This window comes from Chlorocebus sabaeus, chromosome 20 (assembly GCF_047675955.1).
Source record: "Chlorocebus sabaeus isolate Y175 chromosome 20, mChlSab1.0.hap1, whole genome shotgun sequence".
Taxonomy (NCBI): Eukaryota; Metazoa; Chordata; class Mammalia; order Primates; family Cercopithecidae; genus Chlorocebus; species Chlorocebus sabaeus.
In genome coordinates, this window is record NC_132923.1 from 71,530,523 (window position 1) to 71,553,416 (window position 22,894).

The following is a 22,894-nucleotide window of genomic DNA, read 5'->3' on the forward strand; positions in this document are numbered from 1 at the left end:
TAAAATGGTACATTATATATGCATATTTAACTCAAATGTTTAAAAAACAAACAAAAAAAAAGTTTAAGTGCTCTCTTGTCTCTGACCATTTCTCTAATACTCACAGAAATGCTTAGTCATCTTTATACTCAAGCCCCTGTTTATTTTCATCTATTACAGCTTTTTTCAGTAGAGCAACATGGTTAAGTCCACAGGCTGGATTTTCACTCTGGATTTACCATTTACTACTTGATTAACCTTAAGCAACTTACTAACCTCTCCAGGCCTCACTTATCTAGTGTGTAAAGTGTAAATGAGCATTGTAGGATTGTTGTCAGAATTAAGTAGCACAACATAAACACAGTAAATGCCAGCTTGTGGTCAAGCAGTACTGAATAAACTGCTTATATCTGTCTCCCCCTTCTAGACACCGAGCTCCATGAGAAGAGAGACCATAACTTACTCATTTTTGTAACCCCAGTGTCCACTGTGCATGTGTTGCTCATATGGTAGATGCTCAGCAGGTACTTGCCGAGTGAATGAATGAGTGAAAGAATAAAGGAATGAACCCCATTTGGCAATCTAGTTTTATAATAAGATTTGTCCACATGTACCATATCTTGAGGAGGGAACAGGTGAACCCATTTTATTGGGTTTTTTCAGACTCTAACAGAATGAAAGTATAGAAAATTTATTGCCCCAGCAATATTTTTGAAGGTTTTAAAAACTGGCTATTACACACACACACACACACACACACACCCTAAATGTCAATATCTGTAATGAGTCTCAGCTAAAAGTTGGCTAAATTATTCTTAGCACAATAGGCAAATAGCTCCAGAATCATTAACTCAATCAAGTAAATAATATTAATTTAAAGTACTCCATAATTATATATTTACTTGATATATAATTATACACCATTAAGCAAACATACAATTAGAATTTTTTAAAAGCATGTGCTCTGTCTAAAAGGGGAAACCACTAAGGCATAAACAAAACCAACAAAATAAAAAAGGAATTCAATCACTGCAAGCTATTTTTGTAGCTCTCTGGAGTTCACAGCTTCATGCAGTAACTGACACTTCGCAATGCTATCTCCAGTTTTCCTGAACACCTTGAACACCTCCTGGGTTTGCTTAGCATCAGAGGACACCATACAGATTACAGGGCTGCCATGATACCACCCAGTGGGAAAAAGAGGCCAAATCATCGCCAGGGCTGAATACCATTCAATTTTCATCTCTCCATCATCCCTAGCCCAAGACAGGATGGGCAGAAGCAGCCATTCACTAAGCATAGGAATGAAAGCTTCTACAGAGAGTATGACTTAATTGCCACATCTAGTGTTTTATGAATCACGCACCATTTTTGGAGGATGCGGATAATTCAGTCAATCATTTATTGTGGCATTTTATTATTACCAATGTTAATCATAGCTACTACTAACTGAATGATGACTCTAAGCAAGACACTGCTATCAAATTTATTCCTTACAACAAACCTACAAAAAAAAAAAAAAATTTAAGAATGCTTGTGAGATAGGAGCTCTCTTATTGGCATATCCATTTTACACAGGAGAAAAACGAGTCCAAAGAGAGGTCAAAGTGACTTGCCTAGGAAGAAGAACAGCTGAGATGTGAAGCCAGGATAATTTTTAAAGTCTAAAGTTTGTATACACTATACAGCTTCATCTCAGTTTAAAAAAATAAAATTTGTGCACTCTCCATTATACTACACTGTCTGATGACTGATAACAGTAACTCCACGTTGCTTTGTAGAGTGGTTACAGCTTCAAGTGACGGCTGTATTTTACCAGGGTTAAGACATTCAATTCATGGAAGGCTTCATAACTAGAATGTGGGAGTCTCTGGTCCTCTGGCCTCCAGGCCAGGGATTGTTTTTTTCACTCCAGTTATTTCCTGTCATGACACTGAGGCATGGTGGCAGAGTGAGAGATGAAGTATGAGCTATAAAGTTCCTCCACTCCAGCCAATCTCCCACCAACCTCCCACCAATGCAGAAGCAACTGGGAGCTGTGGTGACCTCTTCAGTGTGCTCTGGAAGAAAAAGGAGTAAAAACATTGACCTTCAATCATGAGTCCTTTATTTATCAACACCACGTTGATAATACATTTTCCAAAAATCAAATTGTTCCCAAAGGGAAAGAAATCCTACAAAATTATGTCATTCAGAAATAGTTGGCCAGGCGCGGTGGCTCAAGCCTGTAATCCCAGCACTTTGGGAGGCCGAGACGGGCGGATCACAAGGTCAGGAGATCGAGACCATCCTGGCTAACACGGTGAAACCCCGTCTCTACTAAAAAAAATACAAAAAAACTAGCCAGGCGAGGTGGCGGGCACCTGTAGTCCCAGCTGCTCGGGAGGCTGAGGCAGGAGAATGGCGTAAACCCGGGAGGCGGAGCTTGCAGTGAGCTGAGATCCGGCCACTGCACTCCAGCCTGGGCGACAGAGTGAGACTCCGTCTCAACAAAAAAAAAAAAAAAAAAGAAAGAAAGAAAAAGAAATAGTTAAGAGGGCAGAGTCTAAAAGAACCAGCTGGGCTGCAGATTTCTTTGCTCCTAGAAGGACTCCGTCACCATACTGTCCTTCCTGGGTGGACAGTGGAAGGAGGAGAGACAAAGTGGCCCTAGAATAAATAGCATTAATCAGAACTTAAGAACTTTGGAGCCAGGTTAGACTTGTTGTACATTCATCCAGCTTTCCATTTATTGCCAACAGTAATGCCAAGAAATGTGTAAAGGTTCCTGATATTCTGGGGCACCGCTATAAATCTTCTATGCAGAAACCAAACCAGTATATACACGTATACACACACATAGGCATGGAGTGGACGGGAACAGTGTTTATGTTGGGATGATGAGAAAAGTTTAAGTATAGATAGTCGTGTTGGTTACACAACATTTGGGAATGTAATTAATGCCACTGAAATTGTATGCTACAAGTGGTTACAATTATAAGTTTATGTTATGTATATTTTACCACAATAATTTTTTTAAAGGACGGGAAACAGATGGTTAAGCTCTCTGAAGCCCTCCTATAGATCTACATACACCGAGGAGTCATTATGAACATCTGGTTTGACTGATGCATCTTGTTGGTCTCCAGGACTTCATTGTCAGCATCAGTACTCTTATTTCCTCAAGGTGGATATTGGCTATAAAGAGTAAAAAAAAAAATGTAAAAATAAAAACACCTGAGGTTCAATACCTCCTTTGCAGTCCTGAACAGGTATTCTAGTACTTTGCTTTTGAATGCTGGGCTATGTGCTATGCATTCTTTTGAGTTGTAGCCTCTGCTAAACTGAGACTAAACAAAGTCCTATTTTAACATCCTGTGACATATGCAAATAAGTAATAGAAAAATGAGGAAAATAGTATTGATTATTTCATACAATTCCTGTCAACCAATGTGGCTTCTAAGCATAAAAGTGAATCAAAATACAGAATGACAACTCTCAGCAAAGTAAAATCTTCCTGGAAACAGCCTGTCTTTGCCAACATCACTACCTACATCCTCAAATGCAGGTTTGAACATATACAAACAATCACATAATCATCATGTAAAGTGACTGAATTCAGATTTCAAGGCACAGAGGTGTATGATGTGGGCAGATCCAGACTCCTACGAGTTTATAAATAAAAAATTCCTATGAGTTTATACACCCTTATGAATCTATAAATAAAACCAGTTCCATGTCCAGTATTTATGGTAGACTCTACCATCAACACTTATTAAAATAAGGTTTAATTTCAGACCTAACACTCCACAGAACTGGAAAGACTAAGAAATGGTTCTAGTCCTCATGAATTGAAAGGTAAAAACAAAGAAAACTTTTCTAAGTCATGCAACAATGAGATGCAAATCCATTAACAGTATTAGTGCTGGGGAAAGAAAGGTCTAGGAGTTTGAAAAGAGATGTAGGCAAATCAAAAACAAAGGTAAGATGGAAATACTATGACTTTGGGACTGCCTCCCTGAGATGCAACTAAGGGTAAAGGAGACAGGTCAGAGGATCCATTTCCATTCTGCCAAATTCTAGGACTATCTAGGAAGAGCTAAAGATGTAGTGCAATCCTGTGTTTCAGGAGAAATAATTGGAAAAGCCTCATGGCATGTGGAAATCTTCTCCTTAGCAAAATTAGGCTAATAAAGAAGATGGGCTGGGGGTGGTGGCTCATACCTATAATCCCAGCAGTTTTGGAGGCTGAGGCAGGTAGATCACTTAAGGCCAGGAGTTCGAGACCAGCCTGGCCAACATGGCAAAATTGTCTCCACTAAATATACAAAAATGAGCTGGGCATAGTGGCACACATCTGTAATCCCAGCTACTTGGGTGACTGAGGTACACGAATCACTTGAACCCAGGAGGTGGAGGTTGTAGTGAGCCAAGATCATGCCATTGCACTCCAGCCTGGGCAACTAAGTGAGGCTCTTTTGGAAGGGAAATGGAGGGGAGGGGAGGAGAGGGGAGGGAGAGGAGGAGGAGGAAGAAGAAGAAGAAGAAGGAGAGAGAGGGAGGAGGAGGATGGGGAGAGGGAGGGAGGGGGAGGAACGAGGAAAGGAGAAGAAGAAGGAGGAGGAGAAGGAGGAAGAGGAGGAGGAGGGGAGGAGGAGGAAGAAGAAGAAGGAGAAAAGAAAGAAAGAAGAAAGAAAGAAAAAGAAAGAAAGAAAGAAAGAAAGAAAGAAAGAAAGAAAGAAAGAAAGAAAGAAAGAAAGAGAAAGAAAGAGAGAGAGAGAGAGAGAAAGAAAGAAGGAAGGAAGGAAGGAAGGAAAGAGAGAGAGAGAGAAAGAGGAGCCAAGGGGAAGGGAGGGCAGGGGAGGGGAGAGATGAAGGATGTATGACACGGGTGGCTTTTAAGGGAGAAACAGTAGCTCATGCAAGGAGATTGTGTGTGTCTGTGTGCACATGAGCACATGCATATCCCTGGTTGGAGCATATGGTTTTGGCTCAATGAAGAACGGTAAAAGATGAAGTTAGAGAAGCAGATAGAGGCTAGATCATCAAAAGCCTCACAAGATATTTTACGATTTGTATAGGCAAGAAATGGCCCCACTCCTCTGACCTATATAAGCCTTTCTCTTGCTCTAAGGTCCAGCTGTCACTGGTGTCTCCCTTTACTAATCTCCCTTGGCAGGTATTGTAAATATTATTTGTACTTATCTTTAGAATGTCCTGGGTTCTCTCGCCAACTAGGCTTAGGTGTCTCGAGAACACAAACCAAGTATTTATTTTATATCTATAGTGTTTAACAATTATTTGCACATTCATGCTTTTAAAAAACATTGATTATCTATGTCAGGCACTGTTCTAGGTATCAAAAAAAAAAGCTCCCTCCTCTTCTAGGGAAAGTAAGAGCAGCCCAGGGTAGAGATTAAATATGTAATCTCTGATTCCTTTGGTAAACCATTAAGTCCAGTCACAAAATCTTTAGTTACACTGATGGATGCCTTTCATTAAAAACATCTTTACAGAGAGTGCCTTTTATAAATATTATACAAAGTGACATATTTATATGTATAAATGCTTCTATAATGGTATTATATCTTTATTTACTTTCAGAGGAAAAATGCTCCAGATTATCACAGATCTTTCAAGGTCAAATAAAATTTCTATGAAATATTACATAGGATGTTCCACAGTCCTTAAATTATGAAAATAATGGCACTGACTTAACCTCCAAACAAGAAAAATAATTTAAAAGATTTGCCTTACATTAAGAACAAAATATCTATCCACATTTTTGTTTGATGTTAATTCACTTGTTCTGAATTAGCTAATAGATGGAGTAAGAGTTGGAAGATTATTTTATTACAGAAGATTTTAAAGAGATGCATTTAAAATCTTCATTATAGAATGGCAATTTAGATCAAACCACTTCAGAATGGCATTATCAGTGCTTTATCAAAGAGTGGTCCCCACAGCAACATCAGGAGCAGCCCCCAGGAAGCTGTTAGAAATGCAGATTCATATGCCTCCCTTGTCCTTCTGAATCAGAAGTCTTCAAGTGATTCTGATGCACACCAAAATTTGAGACTGTTCTCAGAACACGCTGAAAAAGAGGTCCTTAAAACTCTCCCATATCTTATTGAATATTACGGCAGGAAGGAGCCTTACAAAGCATGTATACCAATTTTCTTGTGTGTTTTACAGATCTGGAAACTGAGGCCCAGATATTACCAAGGGTAACTGGAATTTGGAACAAAGTGTGTGTTCCAGCATCAAAGCTGAGATCCTAGATACACAGCATTGTCAGCCAGCTATCGTTTTTCATACTTGATATCAAGTTTCACTTTTAAAGGATCCATGCATAGAAAGTCCATTCTATTTATTAATAGACCCAAATGAAGTTGCAGAACCAATCATATGTAAAGGCTAAGTCAAAAATATTTAGAGATGTTCTTGAGAGGGGGAAAAAAATGCCTTTTTTTAGTGAGTAAGTCAGAATTCAGTGGCCAGAAATATCAGGCTCGATATCAGATTCAAACCGAAGCCAATTCTCAGTTCCTTAACCAGGCTGAAACTAGGAATGTTTACCTGCCTAGTTCAAAAAACTTTTTAAAATATATTAATAGAAAGACGTTCCCATTAATACTTGTTGGTACTGTTCTATCCACACTGCCTCATCTTGATACCAAGTAGCAATAAAGAAGAGTCAAAGGCATAAGCAGTGTATCGGCATGAAGGCAGCCAATTGCGCTAGCGGCAGTTCAACCTCCAACTTAAGCCTCATGAACAATGTGCCATGGAACAACCAGGCACCAACAGACTTGAGACCCCAGCTTCAATGGTATTTCATTGACAGATACACTTTCCTGTAAGTATCCTCACCCAAGGAAAATCTTTAGGCTATCTCATAGCAGTCTAATAAATATTTTGTGGACAGAAGTGTCCAGAGTGTATGGTTTTTCAGCTTCAGATGCCTAAGGGCATATGCTCTAAGGTTATCTCTGAGGACGAAAAACACCATCATGTCTTCAACAGTATGATCTCAGGGCTAAAAATCCTTACCCGGCTGTGAAACTTGGCAGTTCGATAAGACTTAGGTGACAGATTGTATACTGTGTAGTGGTCAAGATGTCTGGAATCCAAAAAGCTTCGAATGTCATCAACCTGATTCCTGAATCCTATGTCAACATTGTCCAGAGGAAAGGACATCACTAGGAGAGAGAGCACACAGACAGAAAACAGGTTAAATGTTTAGGTCTGCTGTAATGATGGGCAGCAACTGGAAGCTGAGCCAAAGCACTGTTAATAAACATGAGAAACTTACCAATAATTCTGGAGGTAACATAAGTGAAGTCTAAATCTCCCTTTGTGTAGCTAAAAGCAAGACAAAAATGGGCACTCATTAAAATGATCCAAATATGCCAAGATTTCTCTCTCTCAATCACTTGCGCATATGAACTGGGACACTGCTGTCTAGGGGGCAAGTTTTGACTACCCTCCAGCCCTTCTCTCTAACAAGGAAGAATCACTGAGAAAAGACAGCCCATGACCTCAGGGGAATAAATATGCCACTCCAACTGGTGCATTCTAATGCCCTTGTAGATGCCACTTCATGATCTGAATCAATCTCAGAATAGAAACCTCTGCTTATTTATCAACACCAATTGTTCTAGCCTCTTTGCCTACATGGAAATATCTTCCATAATTGTAAGTGGCTAAGGCGTAGGGGAAGAAGTGGTTGAGAAAAAATAAATGACACCATTTTTCTGCCTACCAGACCCTGGTTGAGAATCAGAGGTAAGAGTAGTTTTATATTTTAACAAAGATTAAAATTTTGATTAACATATTGGACTTGACATTTGAATTTCTGATTTAGAACTGCATATTATAACTCAAAGTGACCCTAGAATTTTCTAATACTTAATAATAAAAAATAACTCCTATGACCTGCTTATGAGAATTTTCATACACTGGAAGCATAGAAAACTTCTCTCACTGAATAAATGTTAAAGGGCTAGTAGGATACAAAAACCAAGTTCTGATTTGATTACAATCCATAGGTAACACTTATTCAGATTGTATGTATATTTTAATCTCATTTAATCCCTAAACAACCCAAAGACACAAATCCTGTCAGGGTATTTTTAAAAAGCTCAAAAAAAACTCAGAGAGGTTAATTAGTTTGTCTGAGGGCTCTTAGTTAACAAGGGCAGATATTGCATTAGAACCCAAGATGTTTGATTGTAAAGACAGGGAGGGCAACTGTTATGCTCTAATGTGGCAATGAACTGAGTCCTCCCAGTCTGTGATTATAGCTTCTAAAGGACTTAACTTTATGTCTTCAATGACATTTCTCAGTTGATCAGATCCCATAAAATTACATCCCAAAATTGACACTCTTTGAGCCAGACAAGCAGACGGCAGGTAACCAGATCCTTTGAGAGCATGGGGATCCACTAAATTAACGGGGAAGAATGTGCGTACCTGGTCACAGATTGTATCACTCTAGAAGATGTGTCTTTGAGGGTGTCTTTCAAGTTGTCCTTTAGGTTACTAAAGAGCCTCCCTGCACCTCCTTTTACCATGTCAAAGAGACCTCCCCCATAGCTGGGCTCCATGTCTGGAGATGAGGCACCTGCAAAAACAAAAACAAAACAAACAAAAAAATGATGATGGCAGAGAATCCATGGAAAACCAATCCCTCTTAATTCTTAAAACATACACAGACTGTCTTTAAGAGTCTGGGACAGATATTCCTGGAAATTGTGTCCCGCTCTCAGAACTTATAGACTCTGAGTTATAGCACTGCTACTGGTTCTCAGGGGAGACCTAGGTCAGTCCTTCACTGAGTCCCAGGTACAGAAACCTCCAATATTGCTGCCACTGGCCATGTGTGACAGTTGAGCACCTGAAATATGGCTAGTCTCAACTGAAATGTGCAGTAAATATAAAACACACAACATATTTCAAAGACTTGGTGCAAAAAAAAAAAGAATATAAAGTATCTCAATATTTTTATACTGATTACATGTTGAAATAATAATTTAGATATATTGAATTAAATAAATTATACCTTTAAAATCAATTTCACCCGCTCCTTTTTACCTGTTTAGTGTGGATACTGGAAATTTTTTAACTACATATGTGGCCTTTATTGTACTACATTTGGACAGTGCTGCTCCAGAGAGACTGCTGAGGAAAGCAGTAGTCAACTTCAGTGAGTTGAGGCCACTCCTCTGCCCTTTGATGAAGTTGACTATATTAGAAATCCCATTCCATGGCTGTCCCTTAAAGCACTGGTTCACTTCTATCATGAAAAACGCCTTCTGAAGGGGCTTTAGTACAGCTTTTAGGCCTTAGGATGCATGGTGGCCATTAGTGCTATCTGTCAAATATTTCAGGTTCTCTTCCCTTATAGCTTCTTAAAATTGTGCTTTTTGGCCCCTTGTGCTTAGCTCCAGTCCAGGGTTTTTCAATCTCAGCACTATTGACATTTTAGGCCAAATACTTCTTTGTTGTGTGTGTGTTGAGGGGGCTGTCCCTGTGCACTGGAGGGTGTTGAGTAGCATTCTTGGCCTCTATTCATTAGATGCCAGTAGTACCTGCCCCAACCCCCACTCCACCTCTGAGTTGTGACAATAAAAAATGTCTCCAGAGACTGGCAAATATCCCCTAGTGGGGGCAAAATTATCCCTGGTTGAAAACCACTGCTCCAGCCTATGATGTGTGAGGGGAAGTGCTGTGTATCACAGTGTATGTTGTGCATCACTTCTAGGGTACATTTAACTGTTAATGTAATATTCTCCGTAGTTTCTCTCTCTCTATTTCTCTCTCCTCTCTCTCTCTCTCTCTCTCTCTGTAACTCTGTATCTCTGTATCTCTCTCCCTTTGCCATAGCAACCGGCAAGGTTGGAGACTGTGGCTGCTGGACTTCTGGGTCCCAGAGACAGGAGCTATGTGGCAAATGACCTTTGATGACCCAGGTGACCTTTGATGAATATTTGGCATGAGTAAGTAATATGGTTTGGTTCTGTGTCCCCACTCAAATCTCATCTCAAGTTGTAATCTCTAAGTGTCAGGGGAGGGACTTGGTAGGAAGTGATTGGATCATGGAAGTGGATTTTCCCCATGCTGTTCTCATGACAGTGAAAGATCTGATGGTTTTAAAATGTGACATTTCCCCCTTTGCTCACTTTCTCTCTCCTGCCATCATGTAAGATGTGACTTGCTTCCTCTTTACCCTCTGTCATAGTTGTAAGTTTCCTGAGGCCTCTCCAGTCATGCGGAACTGTGAGTCAATTAAACTTCTTTTCTTTATAAATTACTGAGTCTCAGGTAGTTCTTTAAAGCAGCGTGAAAACAGATGAATACAGTAAGAAACACCTGTTTGTTAATAGAGGCCACCGATCTTTTGGGAATGTTCATAACCAAAGCACAACCTAACCTATGCAGGCTGATAAAGGAAGGAAGCAGGAATCTGTGTCGAGGAGGTGGCTAATGTGAACAGTGGCCAGGTAGGGCTTTAAGGCCTAGCAGTCAAGAGCATGAGTCATTCTCACCTGGGTTCCTGCCCAGCTTTGCTACGCCTAGCTGTGTGACCCTGGAAGTCAGTCTTTATAAATCTCTTTCTTTCCAGCTGTAAAATAGGGATAAAAATTGTGCCTACTCCATAGGGAAAGATTAAATAAGTGCATATAAAGCTGTTGGCATGGTACCTAATAAATCTAGGGGTCAAGAGAACGTAGCTAAACTCTATTATGCCACATCCTGAAATTCCTGTATTGGTGGTATTTTTAATCTTTGTTCACTTTCCAACTATATGATGACAAAAGACAAGAATGGCATCTATTTTTTTTAAATTGCAATATATAAGATTTTCAAAATAAATATTAATAAAAATATTCATGTAATAGGCACTATAATTGCTAACATATATAAAACTTACTATCTAGTAGGTATTTTTCTAAGCATTTTATCTATATTCACTCATTTAATCCTCATAGCACCCCTATGAAACAGATAATATTATTATTCCTATGTTATAGATCAGAAAACTGAGGCACAGAGGTTAGGAAACTTGTCTAAGGGCATACAAGCTAGTGAATATTTACTAGCAGAGTTGAGATTGAGCCCCAGGCAACCCTTCCAATCACATCCCTCTTTCTTCTCCTAATATCAGCCTGAATTTTATATTTATCATTCCAATTAATTTCTTCAAACTTGTATTACATATGTTTGTATCCACAAAAAATATATTAATATTATTTTCCAAGATTTCAAGCTGTACATAAATGGTTTTCTATTTGAATAATTTTACAACTTTATTTTTTTCACTTACTTTTGTTTAAAATTCATCTATGCTGGTACCAAATGCAGCTTTAGCTCAATTAATATGTATATCAATTACCCCACTGATGGACACGAAGGCTATTTGTTAGAATAAGCAACACAGTGAGGAACACATCACTTTGATAACATACACAAGACTCTCTCTAGATTATACCTACAAGCAGAATTTGCCAGTAAATAAGGTATGTGCATGTTCATATATCTAGATATTGACAAATCATTCTCCAAAGCAGTCACAGCAGTTTAAATTCCTACAATTAGTACATATGTGTTCCTTCACTCTATATTCTCCTTAACACTTAGTATTGTCAGACTTCTACATTTTTACCACTTTGTCAAGTATAAATAAGTATCTTACTTTGGTCCTATTTTGGTAATTTCCCTGATTACTAGTGAGGTGAAGTATCTTTTATTGTGTTTACTAGCCAGGTGACTGTTCTTTCAATCGTATTTCAGGTACCTACTACACTCCTACATGCCATTTAGGTGTTCATACATATATATAAATACATGTTGACTGTCCTGTTCTTCCATCCTGATCTTAAGAGCTATTGATACCTAACAGATGTCTAAGTCACCATTAGACATCTATTAGAAAATGAGGCTCTGTTAGAAATTGCAAAGAACACTGAGTACTGGTAAACAAAAAAAATGAATGGACATATGAACAAACATTAATCATTTCTATCACTAACTGAGCTCTCCAGTGCAACAGGAACTGTGCCCAGACCTTTATGATAGTACAGTTTCATATAGCGGGAGAGTGGAAGTGGTTATTATCCCCAGTTTACAGATGAAGCAACAGAAGCTCAAAGAAGGAAAGTAACTCACCAAAGAGTCCAGTTAACAAGTGGAAGAGTCAGCAATTCAAACCCAGATCTGTGCAATTCCAGAGCCTTGCTAATCTACCATTTCACACTATTCTACAGCTCCACTCAGCTCAGGATTCCAACAACTATAATCAAGATGAGCCTTACCTGCCTATACACAACTGCCTCTCTCCTATTCCCTGCTCTCCTCCACCTCCCACCCACACACCTTTCATCTGGCTGCTCTCAGCGGCAGATGTCCCCACAATAAGCACCCTCATAAATCACTGTATGCCAGGCAAACTAAGCCAATCTCATTACGCAGGCAGCCGAGCCTCTGTCTCCCCTACCTCTTCACAGCACTGAATAAAAGGCCAGGAACAGGTCTAATGGGCAGCTCCACAGACTAGGGCTAGTGTTACAAATCTGAGAATGCTCTCTTGTGTCCTGTTTCATATGAAATAGAGCACATTATTTCCCTGTAAACACACCCCCCCATGTAAAAATCTGTACCATGTTTTTGTTTTAAATATAGTGAGGACAGAGCAGCATAAAATGTTTATAATTCTCTCATTTCCATCCCTGTAACATTTTCATGTGTTCAGTTTGAACACCCCTTTGATATATAACTGTTTAAGAGATGATACCAAATAGACTGGATGTCTCTTCAGCTCTCAATTTTATGCTGGAACAGAACTACAAGGCATAATAAATATCCTTGATTATCTAAAAATCAGACTCTCACCATCCCTCAAGCTGCATGCTCTGCTCATTAGAGCTTTGGAATGCCGCAGAAATCAGAACAACTTGCCAGAGTCCATCTGTAACCTTCATATATTCAAACTGTATGTTGAACTGGCCAGGACACACAAAAAAGAAGAGGGGCATTATTTGATGTTGCTCTACTGGTTCTTTTAGGTAGGTATTCTGGCTTTCCCTGATGAGCCACATAAGTGCCAAAAGTGCAGATTCTGCAAATATTTTAGCCTAAGCTAGGTGAAAGAAAGGGAAGAGAGGTTTCAAAACATGGCACAACGAAGAATAAAATGGTGCAATGAGAAAGAAATGCAGAAGAAAAACAATGACCACGGTAGATCAAGGGGTAACAAACTGGATCCCATGGGCCGGATCCAGTCCATGGCCTGTTTTTGTACAGTCTGTGAAATAACAATGGCTTTTACATTTTTAAATGATTGAAAAAAGGTCAAAAGAGGAATGATGTTTCATAACGTGAAACTGATATGAGGGTCAAATTTCAATGCCCAGAAGTAAAGTACTTATGTTTACATCTTGCCTATGGCTGCTTTCATGCTACAATGCAATTAAATAGTTGTGACACAGATCTTATGGTCCACAAAGTCCAAAGCATATACTCTCTGGCCCTTTAGAGAAAAAGTTTTCCAACCCTTGCATCAGATGGTTACCACCACTTGTGTTCTTAGGAATGCAGAGCTTGCTACCTCCAACACCTTTCTAAATGCTTTGGTTAAAATGGCACCCAGTGGAAAGAACACTCTGTGCTTACTAAGGTTCCCTTACAGGGTGTAAGGGAGTAGAGGTTAGGACATTAGAGTTGAGAGAGCATGTGAGTGTCATCCAAAGAGAAAGGTCCAGGTCTGCCTCTAAGGCTCCAGGTAGATTCTTGCTTCATGATGTCTTGTGGTGTGAAAATCTAAGCCCACCAAAGACAAACATCAGAGAATTGCACTTTTACCTCTGAGTCACTTTACCAGTATAAGAAACAAGTTTTCCTTGGGATTCCTAATGTTTGGGAAACTAGAAGCAGTATCCTATTCCTTCCAAATTGTAGGAACCTGACCAATTCTTGCTCTCAAGAGTGATACAAAATTTGTTTCCTGGGAGAGAATTTCTGTCTCCCACTAGATTGCTAGTTAGCTGTTATCATTTATTTGCATCGAGCTTCATTCCAAAAGAGATCTGAGATGATTCAATAGTTATTTAGAAATTATATAAAGAGGGTAAGCACAAATGCCAGGGCTAGTCTTAACTGCCTTAATGTAACTAAAAATATAAAAAAGTAAGTGTGGCTGCTTTTCATAGACATTTTATTGATTTCTTAGCTATGCACAAAACACTGTGAGAAGTGGTATGGAAGGAGGAGTGTCCATAATGCATAGTGATCATCCCCTCATATGCTTATTCAGTATATGCCTGTGGCACCCTGGGCTGTGGATAATTCCATCTGGTCCCCTAGGAAGAAATGTTCCCCCATAAATTACTGTTGTCAAAAGAAGGATGGTATGCAAGCACTTACCAAAAAGAGACGTTCATCAAGATACTGTTTACCATGGCAAGAGGCTATAAGTGATGTATTTTTTTCAATAGTAAGGGAATTAGTTAAATATCTCTAATAACGCCATATGGTTAGCTACTAAAATCACTTTGTAGAAGAGTACAGATGGGCATGGCAAAGGCTAAATGAAAAATAAGCCGGCTACAACACATAATCCACAGTATAATCTTACTTCTGTAAAAGAAAACTATCTGAGTTTAGGGAAAGAATTCAGAGGATACAATAAACATAAAATAATAACAACTCAAACCTACTGAATGCCTACCATGTACTAGGCCACTGATCTAAATTCTTTACATGTAGTAACACATTTAATCTTCACAACTACCCTATGAAGTCAATACCATTGCTATCTTCATCTTATACACAAGAAAACTGAAGCAAAGGCACATCAGTGATTCACCCCAGGTCCTACAGTTAGTAAGCCAGGGTTTGTACCCATACAAGCTATTCTAGAGTCCAGGCTTTTATCCACTACATTTTCAAAACAGTTATAGTAATTAACAGTTATAGTAATTATATTTAATTACATCTGAGAGAATCATGAGTGATTTTTGTTTGTATGATTGTATTTTCTAAATGTTCTACAAGTTACATTCATTAGTACTTTTTTTTGAGACCAAGTCTCACTCTATCACCCAGGCCAGCATGTAGTGGCACAATCTCAGCTCATTGCAACCTCTGCCTCCAAGGTTCAAGTGATTCTCCTGTGTCGGCCTCCTGAAAAGCTGGGATTACAGATGCCTGCCACCATGCCCAGCTAATTTCTGTATTTTTAGTAGAGATGGGGCTTCGCCATGTTGGCCAGGCTAGTCTCAAACTCCTGACCTCAAGTGACCCGCCGGCTTCGGCCTCCCAATGTGCTGGGATTACAGGCACGAGCCACCATGCCCGGCCACATTCATTAGTTTTACAATTAAAAACATGTTATATAAAACAAAGAGCCAAGTGCTATGCTATTCAAGTTTTATATGTCCTTGCTCAACAGCTGTAGAGACCTCCCTTCTCTTGCATGATTCATCACAGTTTAGAGTCACACAAGTTTCTCAGTTGGCCTGGGAGAGGCAGGCAAAGGCTGCCAACAGCCTTCCAAGAGCCTGTGTGCCCCCCTCACTCCAAGCAGGCTAGGGGCTTGCCAGGAAGGAATATCCTTCTACACTTGACTCATTCTAAGACTTCAGACCTGGCTTCCTCACAGTGGTAACTGTCTCAGCTCCAGCCTCAATACTCAAGATGATCTAATATGCTGAGGACAGGGAGGAGATGGGCAGCAACTTGGCACCAACTGCAGTTCTTGCTCTCAAGAACTCAACCAACGCTTGGCACCAACTGCAGTTCTTGGGACATCAGTCTTCTTCTGTGAGTCCTCCTGGACTCCACAAAGACGCTTCCACAGAACATTACTTTTCCTCTTTCCAGAACGTTTTCATCATCCAGTTCTAGTAAAGTGAGTTAGTATCCCATAGTGTTCAGGATCAGCCTTTTGGAGAGATGACTGATAAAGTGAACTTGGCATTAGAATGTCATATTCGTATTCCCATTCACCAGTGGGCATTTTTCTCGGTGGTTAAGAGTTACAATGTTAAAAATGTCTTGTCCTGGCTTCTATAAAATTGACAACTGTGGGATAGAAATCCCTGAAACTAAAGTGACTCTGTAGAGATGCCCCATTAGCCCCTGCTCTAGGGAAAGCCCATTCCTTCACAGTGCTTGGCAAAGGGCAAGGAAGGAACTAGTGTCATTATCACAAAGGGCTTCGTCATCCTTCTTTATAACAGATTTTTCAGCTCTTGGCTCCCAGCAGTTAGAGAAATGGATCATATGGGCATAACAAGCAGATATACCATGGAAAAAGTCACTGCCTTGGCTTCTAAGGCGGCTTACGTCTCATTGCCCATTCATCTCTCCAGGGAAGCTTTGAGGAAATGTAATGGACTCTGAGAAGAGAGGTCTCAGATTTGAGACTTGGTTCTTCTGTTTAAAAGCTGTGTGACCTTGAGCATGTCATTTTATTCCTCTAGGCTTCCTTCCCCCCACCAACTCCCCACCCTATAAACTGGAACTAATTAAGAACAAAAACTTTTCTACATGCCTCATGTCATCAACAGGATCAAATAAGACCATGCATGACATTGTGATTTTTATGTAATGAGATCTTCTAAAATGACCAGAAATTTTTATTTTTTAAAATTTTATTTTATTTATTTATTTTTGAGACAGAGTATCATTCTGTTGTCCAGGCTGCAGTGCAGTGGTGCAGTCTCGGCTCACTGCAACCTCCACCTCCTGGGCTCAAGTGAGTCTCCCACCTCAGCCTCCCGAGTAGCTGGGATTACAGGCACACGCCACCACACCCAGCTAATTTTTGTATACTTTTTGTAGAGACAGGGTTTCATCATGTTCCCCAGGCTGGTCTCGAACTCCTAACCTCAGGTGATTGGCCGGCCTTAGCCTCCCAAAGTGCTGGGATTACAGTCATGAGCCACCATGCCTGGCAGAATCTTTATTTTAATTCTTAGAAATTCAGTACTCATGGTAAATGATTCCAAGGAATGCCTCCCACAAATGGCTGGGAATCCAACTAGAAATTAAAAATTCAGAGGAAAAAAGATAACATTTAGCAAATAATAAATCAACACTCCCTATGCCAAACAAGAGGTTAGGCATTATACAAGGCAACCCGTGTTAAAATACAGGCTTTATGTCAGCTTTAGTTCAGCCAGAACTGATTTGGATCCCACTTCTGCTATTAGCTGGATGTATAGTCTAGAGAAGTCTTGATATCCTTATCTGTAGAATAGAAATATTAATAGAATGGCATATAGAAGATAAAGCCACAAAAAATGCTGCCTCTAGCAAAGTCACACAGGCTTGGCCAGAAAAAAAAAAAAAAAAAAAAAAAAAAAACAGGCTATTCCATTTCAGGGTTAACAAAGCCAGACTGGAGATGTGTCTAGCAAGCCTCCCTAGGGTAAGACTCTCCTATTGGTGCATCCACGCTATGGTCCATGGAAACTCTTCACTTTTGATAGTTCAAAGAACAAATGTTTAACAGAAAGGTGAACCTCTTTATCACTCTGAAGCTTCTGCTTCTCATCTTGACGTGACCTGGTGCCTGGTGGGAGGACTTATTATGAGTTATTTGCAGGACTAATATTCAGGTTCACTCAGATTCAGTGGTACTGGTTTTTGAAATATTGCAATACTTCTGTACTAGGTGGCACGTGGTACAAGCTACAGCTGTGGCCCTGGACACAGCTGCTCAACAGACCAAGAGGGCAGAAGAAGCAGGGGCATGTGTAGCATCCACGGAAGGTTCCAGCGGAGCTAAGCACTGGCAGGCAGAGGCCACAGAGCAGGTGGTGCCAATGAGTCAGGCTTTCTGGATTCAGGCCACAGAGGAAGCACAGGCATCCAAGAGCATCACAGCTCTTACAAGTCAATAGCACACCCAGCCCTCTTTGTACTGCAATAAAGTGCCAGGGCCCTTGGGATAATTTTTTTTTTTTTTTTTTTTTTTTTTTTTGAGACAGGGTACAGCTCTGTTACCCAGGCTGGAGTACAGTGGCCCAATCTTGGCTCACTGCAACCTCCTCCTCCCAGGCTGGAGTGCAGTGGCCCAATCTTGGCTCACTGCAACCTCCGCCTCCCAGGCTCAAGCGACTCTCCCAACTCCACCTCCTGAGTAGCTGGGACTACAAGGGTGCACCTATGCCTGGATAATTTTTGTATTTTCTGCAGCAACAGGGTTTCACCATGTTCTCAAACTTCTGAGCTCAAGTGATCTGCCTGCCTTGGCCTCCCAAAGTGCTAGGATTACATGTGTCAGCCACTATGCCCAACCAGAATAATCAATTTAATGGGGAAGTTGCTGGAAGGTTTGGCTGGCATTCCTCATGTCAAACCATGGCCCAGAAATGGAGATCATTCAGCTAGTAACAATAATACTGTTCAGAATGTCCAAAAATCAATTTAAAAATTGGAAATTAAAGTGGTAATTTGTGCTATAAACAGTGATAATATACATGTGCATGTGTGTATTTATTTACAGAATAAAAGGTTATAGTTTACATCGATATATATTGATTTCTATATTATACTAGTGTGCCAGTTATTAAAGCTTTTGTCATCACTACAGACACCATGAAATCTGTATGTGCACTATTTCCACACTCACTTTTCAGGACCTTAATGGGAAAAGTACTAGACTATGATGGCTCAGCTCTTTCCCAAGCTATGGGGTAATCACAAACTCAGGGTCTCAAAGAATATAAACATAGGAGAATGAATTAAGTGATTTCCTAAGTCCCCTCCACTTCTAAAATTGTATAACGCTATCATCCTCATACAAAGGCCATCTACTAAACATGTACTCTAGGCTAGACACTCAGCTAAGCAGTTTCCATAAACAACTAAATTGGATCCTTGCACTAAGCACAGTGGCAGGTGGGAGTCCCACTGAGGAAACTGAGGTTTTGGTGAAGTTTAGTAACAGTCACAACAGAATGAGATGAAGCTGGGTTTGGCTGGACCAAAAACCTCTGCTCTTATTCACCTCCCCATCCTGCCTCTTTCAAGAGGTACTTTTTGTCTCTCATGCCTCCATTCTCCCACCTCATTCTGTCCCTCCATCCTAGGACTCAGAGCAGTCAGCTTGCATTAAAATTACTTGTGAATGAGTCTACCTCCCCTCAACTCAATTACTTGCTATTGAGTCTTCAATAGCAAGAAGCATGTTTCACGCCTCTTCACAGCCCCCTAAGTACAATATATGGCACACAGTAAGCACTCAATAAAAGTATGTGAAACTGAGCTGCTATGGAATGCAATAACCAAAGAGAATATGGCAGAGATAGCAAGGAAGACCAAACAGATTAACTTTGGCAGTGACCTAGTCTTTGCTTAACTGTAGGTAGCAAATATGACCAGATGCTTTCACTGTTTCACTGTCTCCTCAAGCTTTTCAGAATGTCTGATTGCAACACTGCACCCACTGAGAAAGCCTATCTAAAAGATGGAGATTTCATGAAATACAACGTGAGCTTTATTGTAAAGAAGGCTAATATTTGATGGGAAATGTTTATCTTCAAAGAGATAAGAGGAGCTAATTAAGAAACCAATAGTAGCTCCTCTTTCCCAGAAGGATCAACAACATGAAAAAAGATTGATAAGAGCAGAAAAAAATGAGAAATACAAAGTAATGACTACATTAAAACCAAAATGGACTCTGCGTAAAATAAAGATAGGGCACAGTGTTCATAACCAGGCTGTTGGTGCTAGGGGAATTCTAGCCAAATGGATGTAACACATTTTGTTCCTTCAAGGATCAAGGAAATCAGGCTACAGTTGCCAATCCAAATTCTACTCAATAAACTCTCATATAAAACTTTACATAGATATTGCTAATAATTTGATTCAACAGACAAAGTATTTATGATGTGCCAGAGAAAAGGGGTCTATTTAAGGAATCTTTACTCTTCAACACGTGGACCAAATAAAAGGTTCAGCATTATGAAGTAATAATAATCAAATCTATTCAATGAGATCAGAATCCCCAATAGAAACCTGAAGAAATAGAAAGGGTTCTGCGCACCACATAGAACCTCAACTCCAGAAAGTAAGTGGCCATCAATTGTTTTTTTTCTCTCTTCTCTAATCAAAAGATCAGGGCTTAAAATGCATAAAATGGACTATGACATTTCCCTCTTAATTACCACCCTGGAACAGAGAAAATGTCCTTGCCATTATCTGACCTTGTCTATGATAGAGAACAGAGATAGCAGAGGACTGATGGCCTGCTTTAAAAAAACTGCAAAGAGAAAAATAAGGCAAAAATTTTCTGTTCAACATTTCAGTTCCACTAAAGAGAGACAAGGGAGACAATATAGACACCAAAGGGCGACTGAAAGAACTCTATCAGTCTTCCCAAATAACCCCCCATATACAGGTAGAATTTTAGAAGACCAGTAAGCTTGTTATGCATATGCAGTTCTAAGAAGTGTTTCTCAAACTCCTCCCCTTCCAGCAAGATTGTCTTTTTTTAGCTCCAAGACAGAAATTCTGGAGCTGCCATTGCAAGCCAACTTCTGAGAGAAAGATCAAATTATTGTTCTCCAGAAAAGTAGCAGTGGTTGTGGATGGATATTGTTTGTTGTTTACAAGATCAAGGTAAGTGTATATATGCTATGTGCTACATACAGCACACACATGTTTTACACATATACCAAAGTGGCCTTCCTACATGTTAGGCACCATGCTAGGAATATACAGTATCCCACACATTAAAACTGAAATACATTTTTGGTCTTATTTTTCAGATAAGGAAACTGTGTCTCAAAGAGGTCAATTCAGGCAAGCAGGCAGGCTCTGTGGCACAATGGATAATGCATTGGACTTCTAGCCTAAATCAAAAGAGAGTCAAAGAGGTCAATTCATTCACCAGGTTACTTAGTTAGGATATATCCAAATGTCGGTGTGAAGACAAGATTTTCATTTCATCAGGCACAGTCAGGAACATAACAGTCAGAGAGCTGGAAGCCCCCCTTGGACAATGAGAGGAAACAACCCAGACTCATAACACTTTAATACTCAATGGGATATTAGCAATGTATCCCTATGCCTCAAATGGATGCACCGGGAAAATAAAATGACTTCCCCAAATCATTGCCATGACTTAACTTATTGAAAAAACAGCCTTATTGACACATGAAATTTACATATAAAACTATATATTGAAAATGTAAACATTTTATAAGTTTTAACATGTAACTGTGAGGCCGGGCGCAGTGGCCCATGGCTGTAATCCCAGCACGTAGGGAGGATGAGGCGGTTAGATCACCTGAAGTCAGGAGTTCAAGACCAACCTGGCCAACATGGTGAAACCCTGTCTCTACTAAAAATACAAAAAATTGCTGGGTGTGGTGGTGGACACCTGTAATCCCAGCTACTTGGAGGTTGAGGCAGGAGAACTGCTTGAACCCAGAAGGCCGAGGTTACAGTGAGCCGAGATCGTGCCGCTGCACTCCAGCCTGAGCAACAAGAGCAAAACTCCATCTTAAGAAAAAAAAACAAAAACATATAACTGTGTGTGTATACACACATGTATGGATGATTCATTCTTGCAGTATATTTGATCAAATTATTCTGCTATGGTGTGGTATTCTATTGTGCATTGTCTATACACAAGATGGTGAAAACACAGAGTTCAACTCAGCACTGTAGCAAATATACGCATACACATACACCACACTCAAAGGGATCTCACACCAAGAAACATGTCAGATAAAAGTCCTATCCTTTGCTAAATATACAATACCTAGACCTCCTGGAGAGGAGAGATCCTCTGACAATTCCTCAGAAAGCTGGGGCTACTTTGAACATTTTATAACTACTTTAAATAATTTACATCAGCAGTTCTAAAATACGATCCCACAACCATCAGTTTCAGAATTTACTGAAACTGGGGTCTTTACTGAAAATGCATATTCCCAATTTCTACTTCCCACCAGGAAAATGGTATTGGACTTGAGCTCCTGTGATAAGTAGATAAGTTATATGAAACATCTGTTTTTAGGCATTAAACAACAGTCTAAAAAGGACTGAGATCTCTGAAAGAAAGAAAACACAGAAGGGGAGCCTCACAGTTGCTCCAGCTTTTTGCCTGGAGGACTTTCCTATTACCATAAAATGATCTAGAGCCCAAGCAGAATAGTGGTCCTGCTGAACTGTGAAGGCAGGGATCAAAATACAAAAACTGCTAAGAAGCTGGAATATGTGGGACAATATAAAAGAAAATAGGGAGAGGCACAGTGTGGTCATAGGGGGTGGGGGTGCTGGAGGGATGGGAGGAAAAACACTGCATAGAAATTCACCCTGAGACCTTGGCTGAGGTCTAGGTTGTGAATATAGAGAGTAAGACTTCACAAGGCCCAGCAGAGACTACCTGATGCAGGTTTGAGAACTAAACCAGCACTATATACCAGAGGTTATAAATGCTGGCGTATGTTGGAGCTCTAGCATAGCCCAAATGGAAAGCTCTTGCTAAGCACCTCAGGCATTTAGTTGAATATTCAGTGTTTCTGTATCAGAAAGGCCACATCCACACTAGGAAAAAGGACTACATCCTAGAGTAAAGGCTGCATTCCTAGGACTAAGTTGAAAACCACAGTAGACCCATTTTAACAAAGAATAAAATCAAGCCTAATGACCAGAAGGATATGTCAGTAATTAAACTGTCTTCCAGAATAAAATTTAACATGTTTTCAAGGAAAATGGTAATCCAGACTTCCAAAAAAGTATCATCACAATGTTTATCATACAATAAAAATAAAACTATACATGTAAAGGAGCAGTAAAAATTGAACAATAAAAGAGCAGTAAATAGAAATAGAACCTGAAATGCTCCAGATGTTGGAATTAGTAGAAAAGAACTTTAAGCTTATTAATATACATTCAAAGGCTTAAACAAAGAGGT

General features: G+C 39.8%; 1 protein-coding gene across 8 annotated transcripts in view; it reads right to left on the reverse strand.

Moving 5' to 3' along the window:
• The window catches only part of DNAJC6 (DnaJ heat shock protein family (Hsp40) member C6), a 157,528-nt gene that overhangs the window by 42,902 nt on the left and 91,732 nt on the right, over positions 1-22,894 (reverse strand). For all 8 annotated transcript variants that reach the window (XM_007978434.3, XM_007978441.3, XM_007978439.3 and 5 more), the window contains 3 exons: positions 8,434-8,584; positions 7,274-7,323; positions 7,012-7,160 (listed from right to left, as the gene is read on the reverse strand). In XM_007978434.3, the coding sequence (XP_007976625.2) occupies positions 7,012-7,160; positions 7,274-7,323; positions 8,434-8,584 (350 nt within the window). The remainder of the gene's footprint in view (positions 1-7,011; positions 7,161-7,273; positions 7,324-8,433; positions 8,585-22,894) is intronic.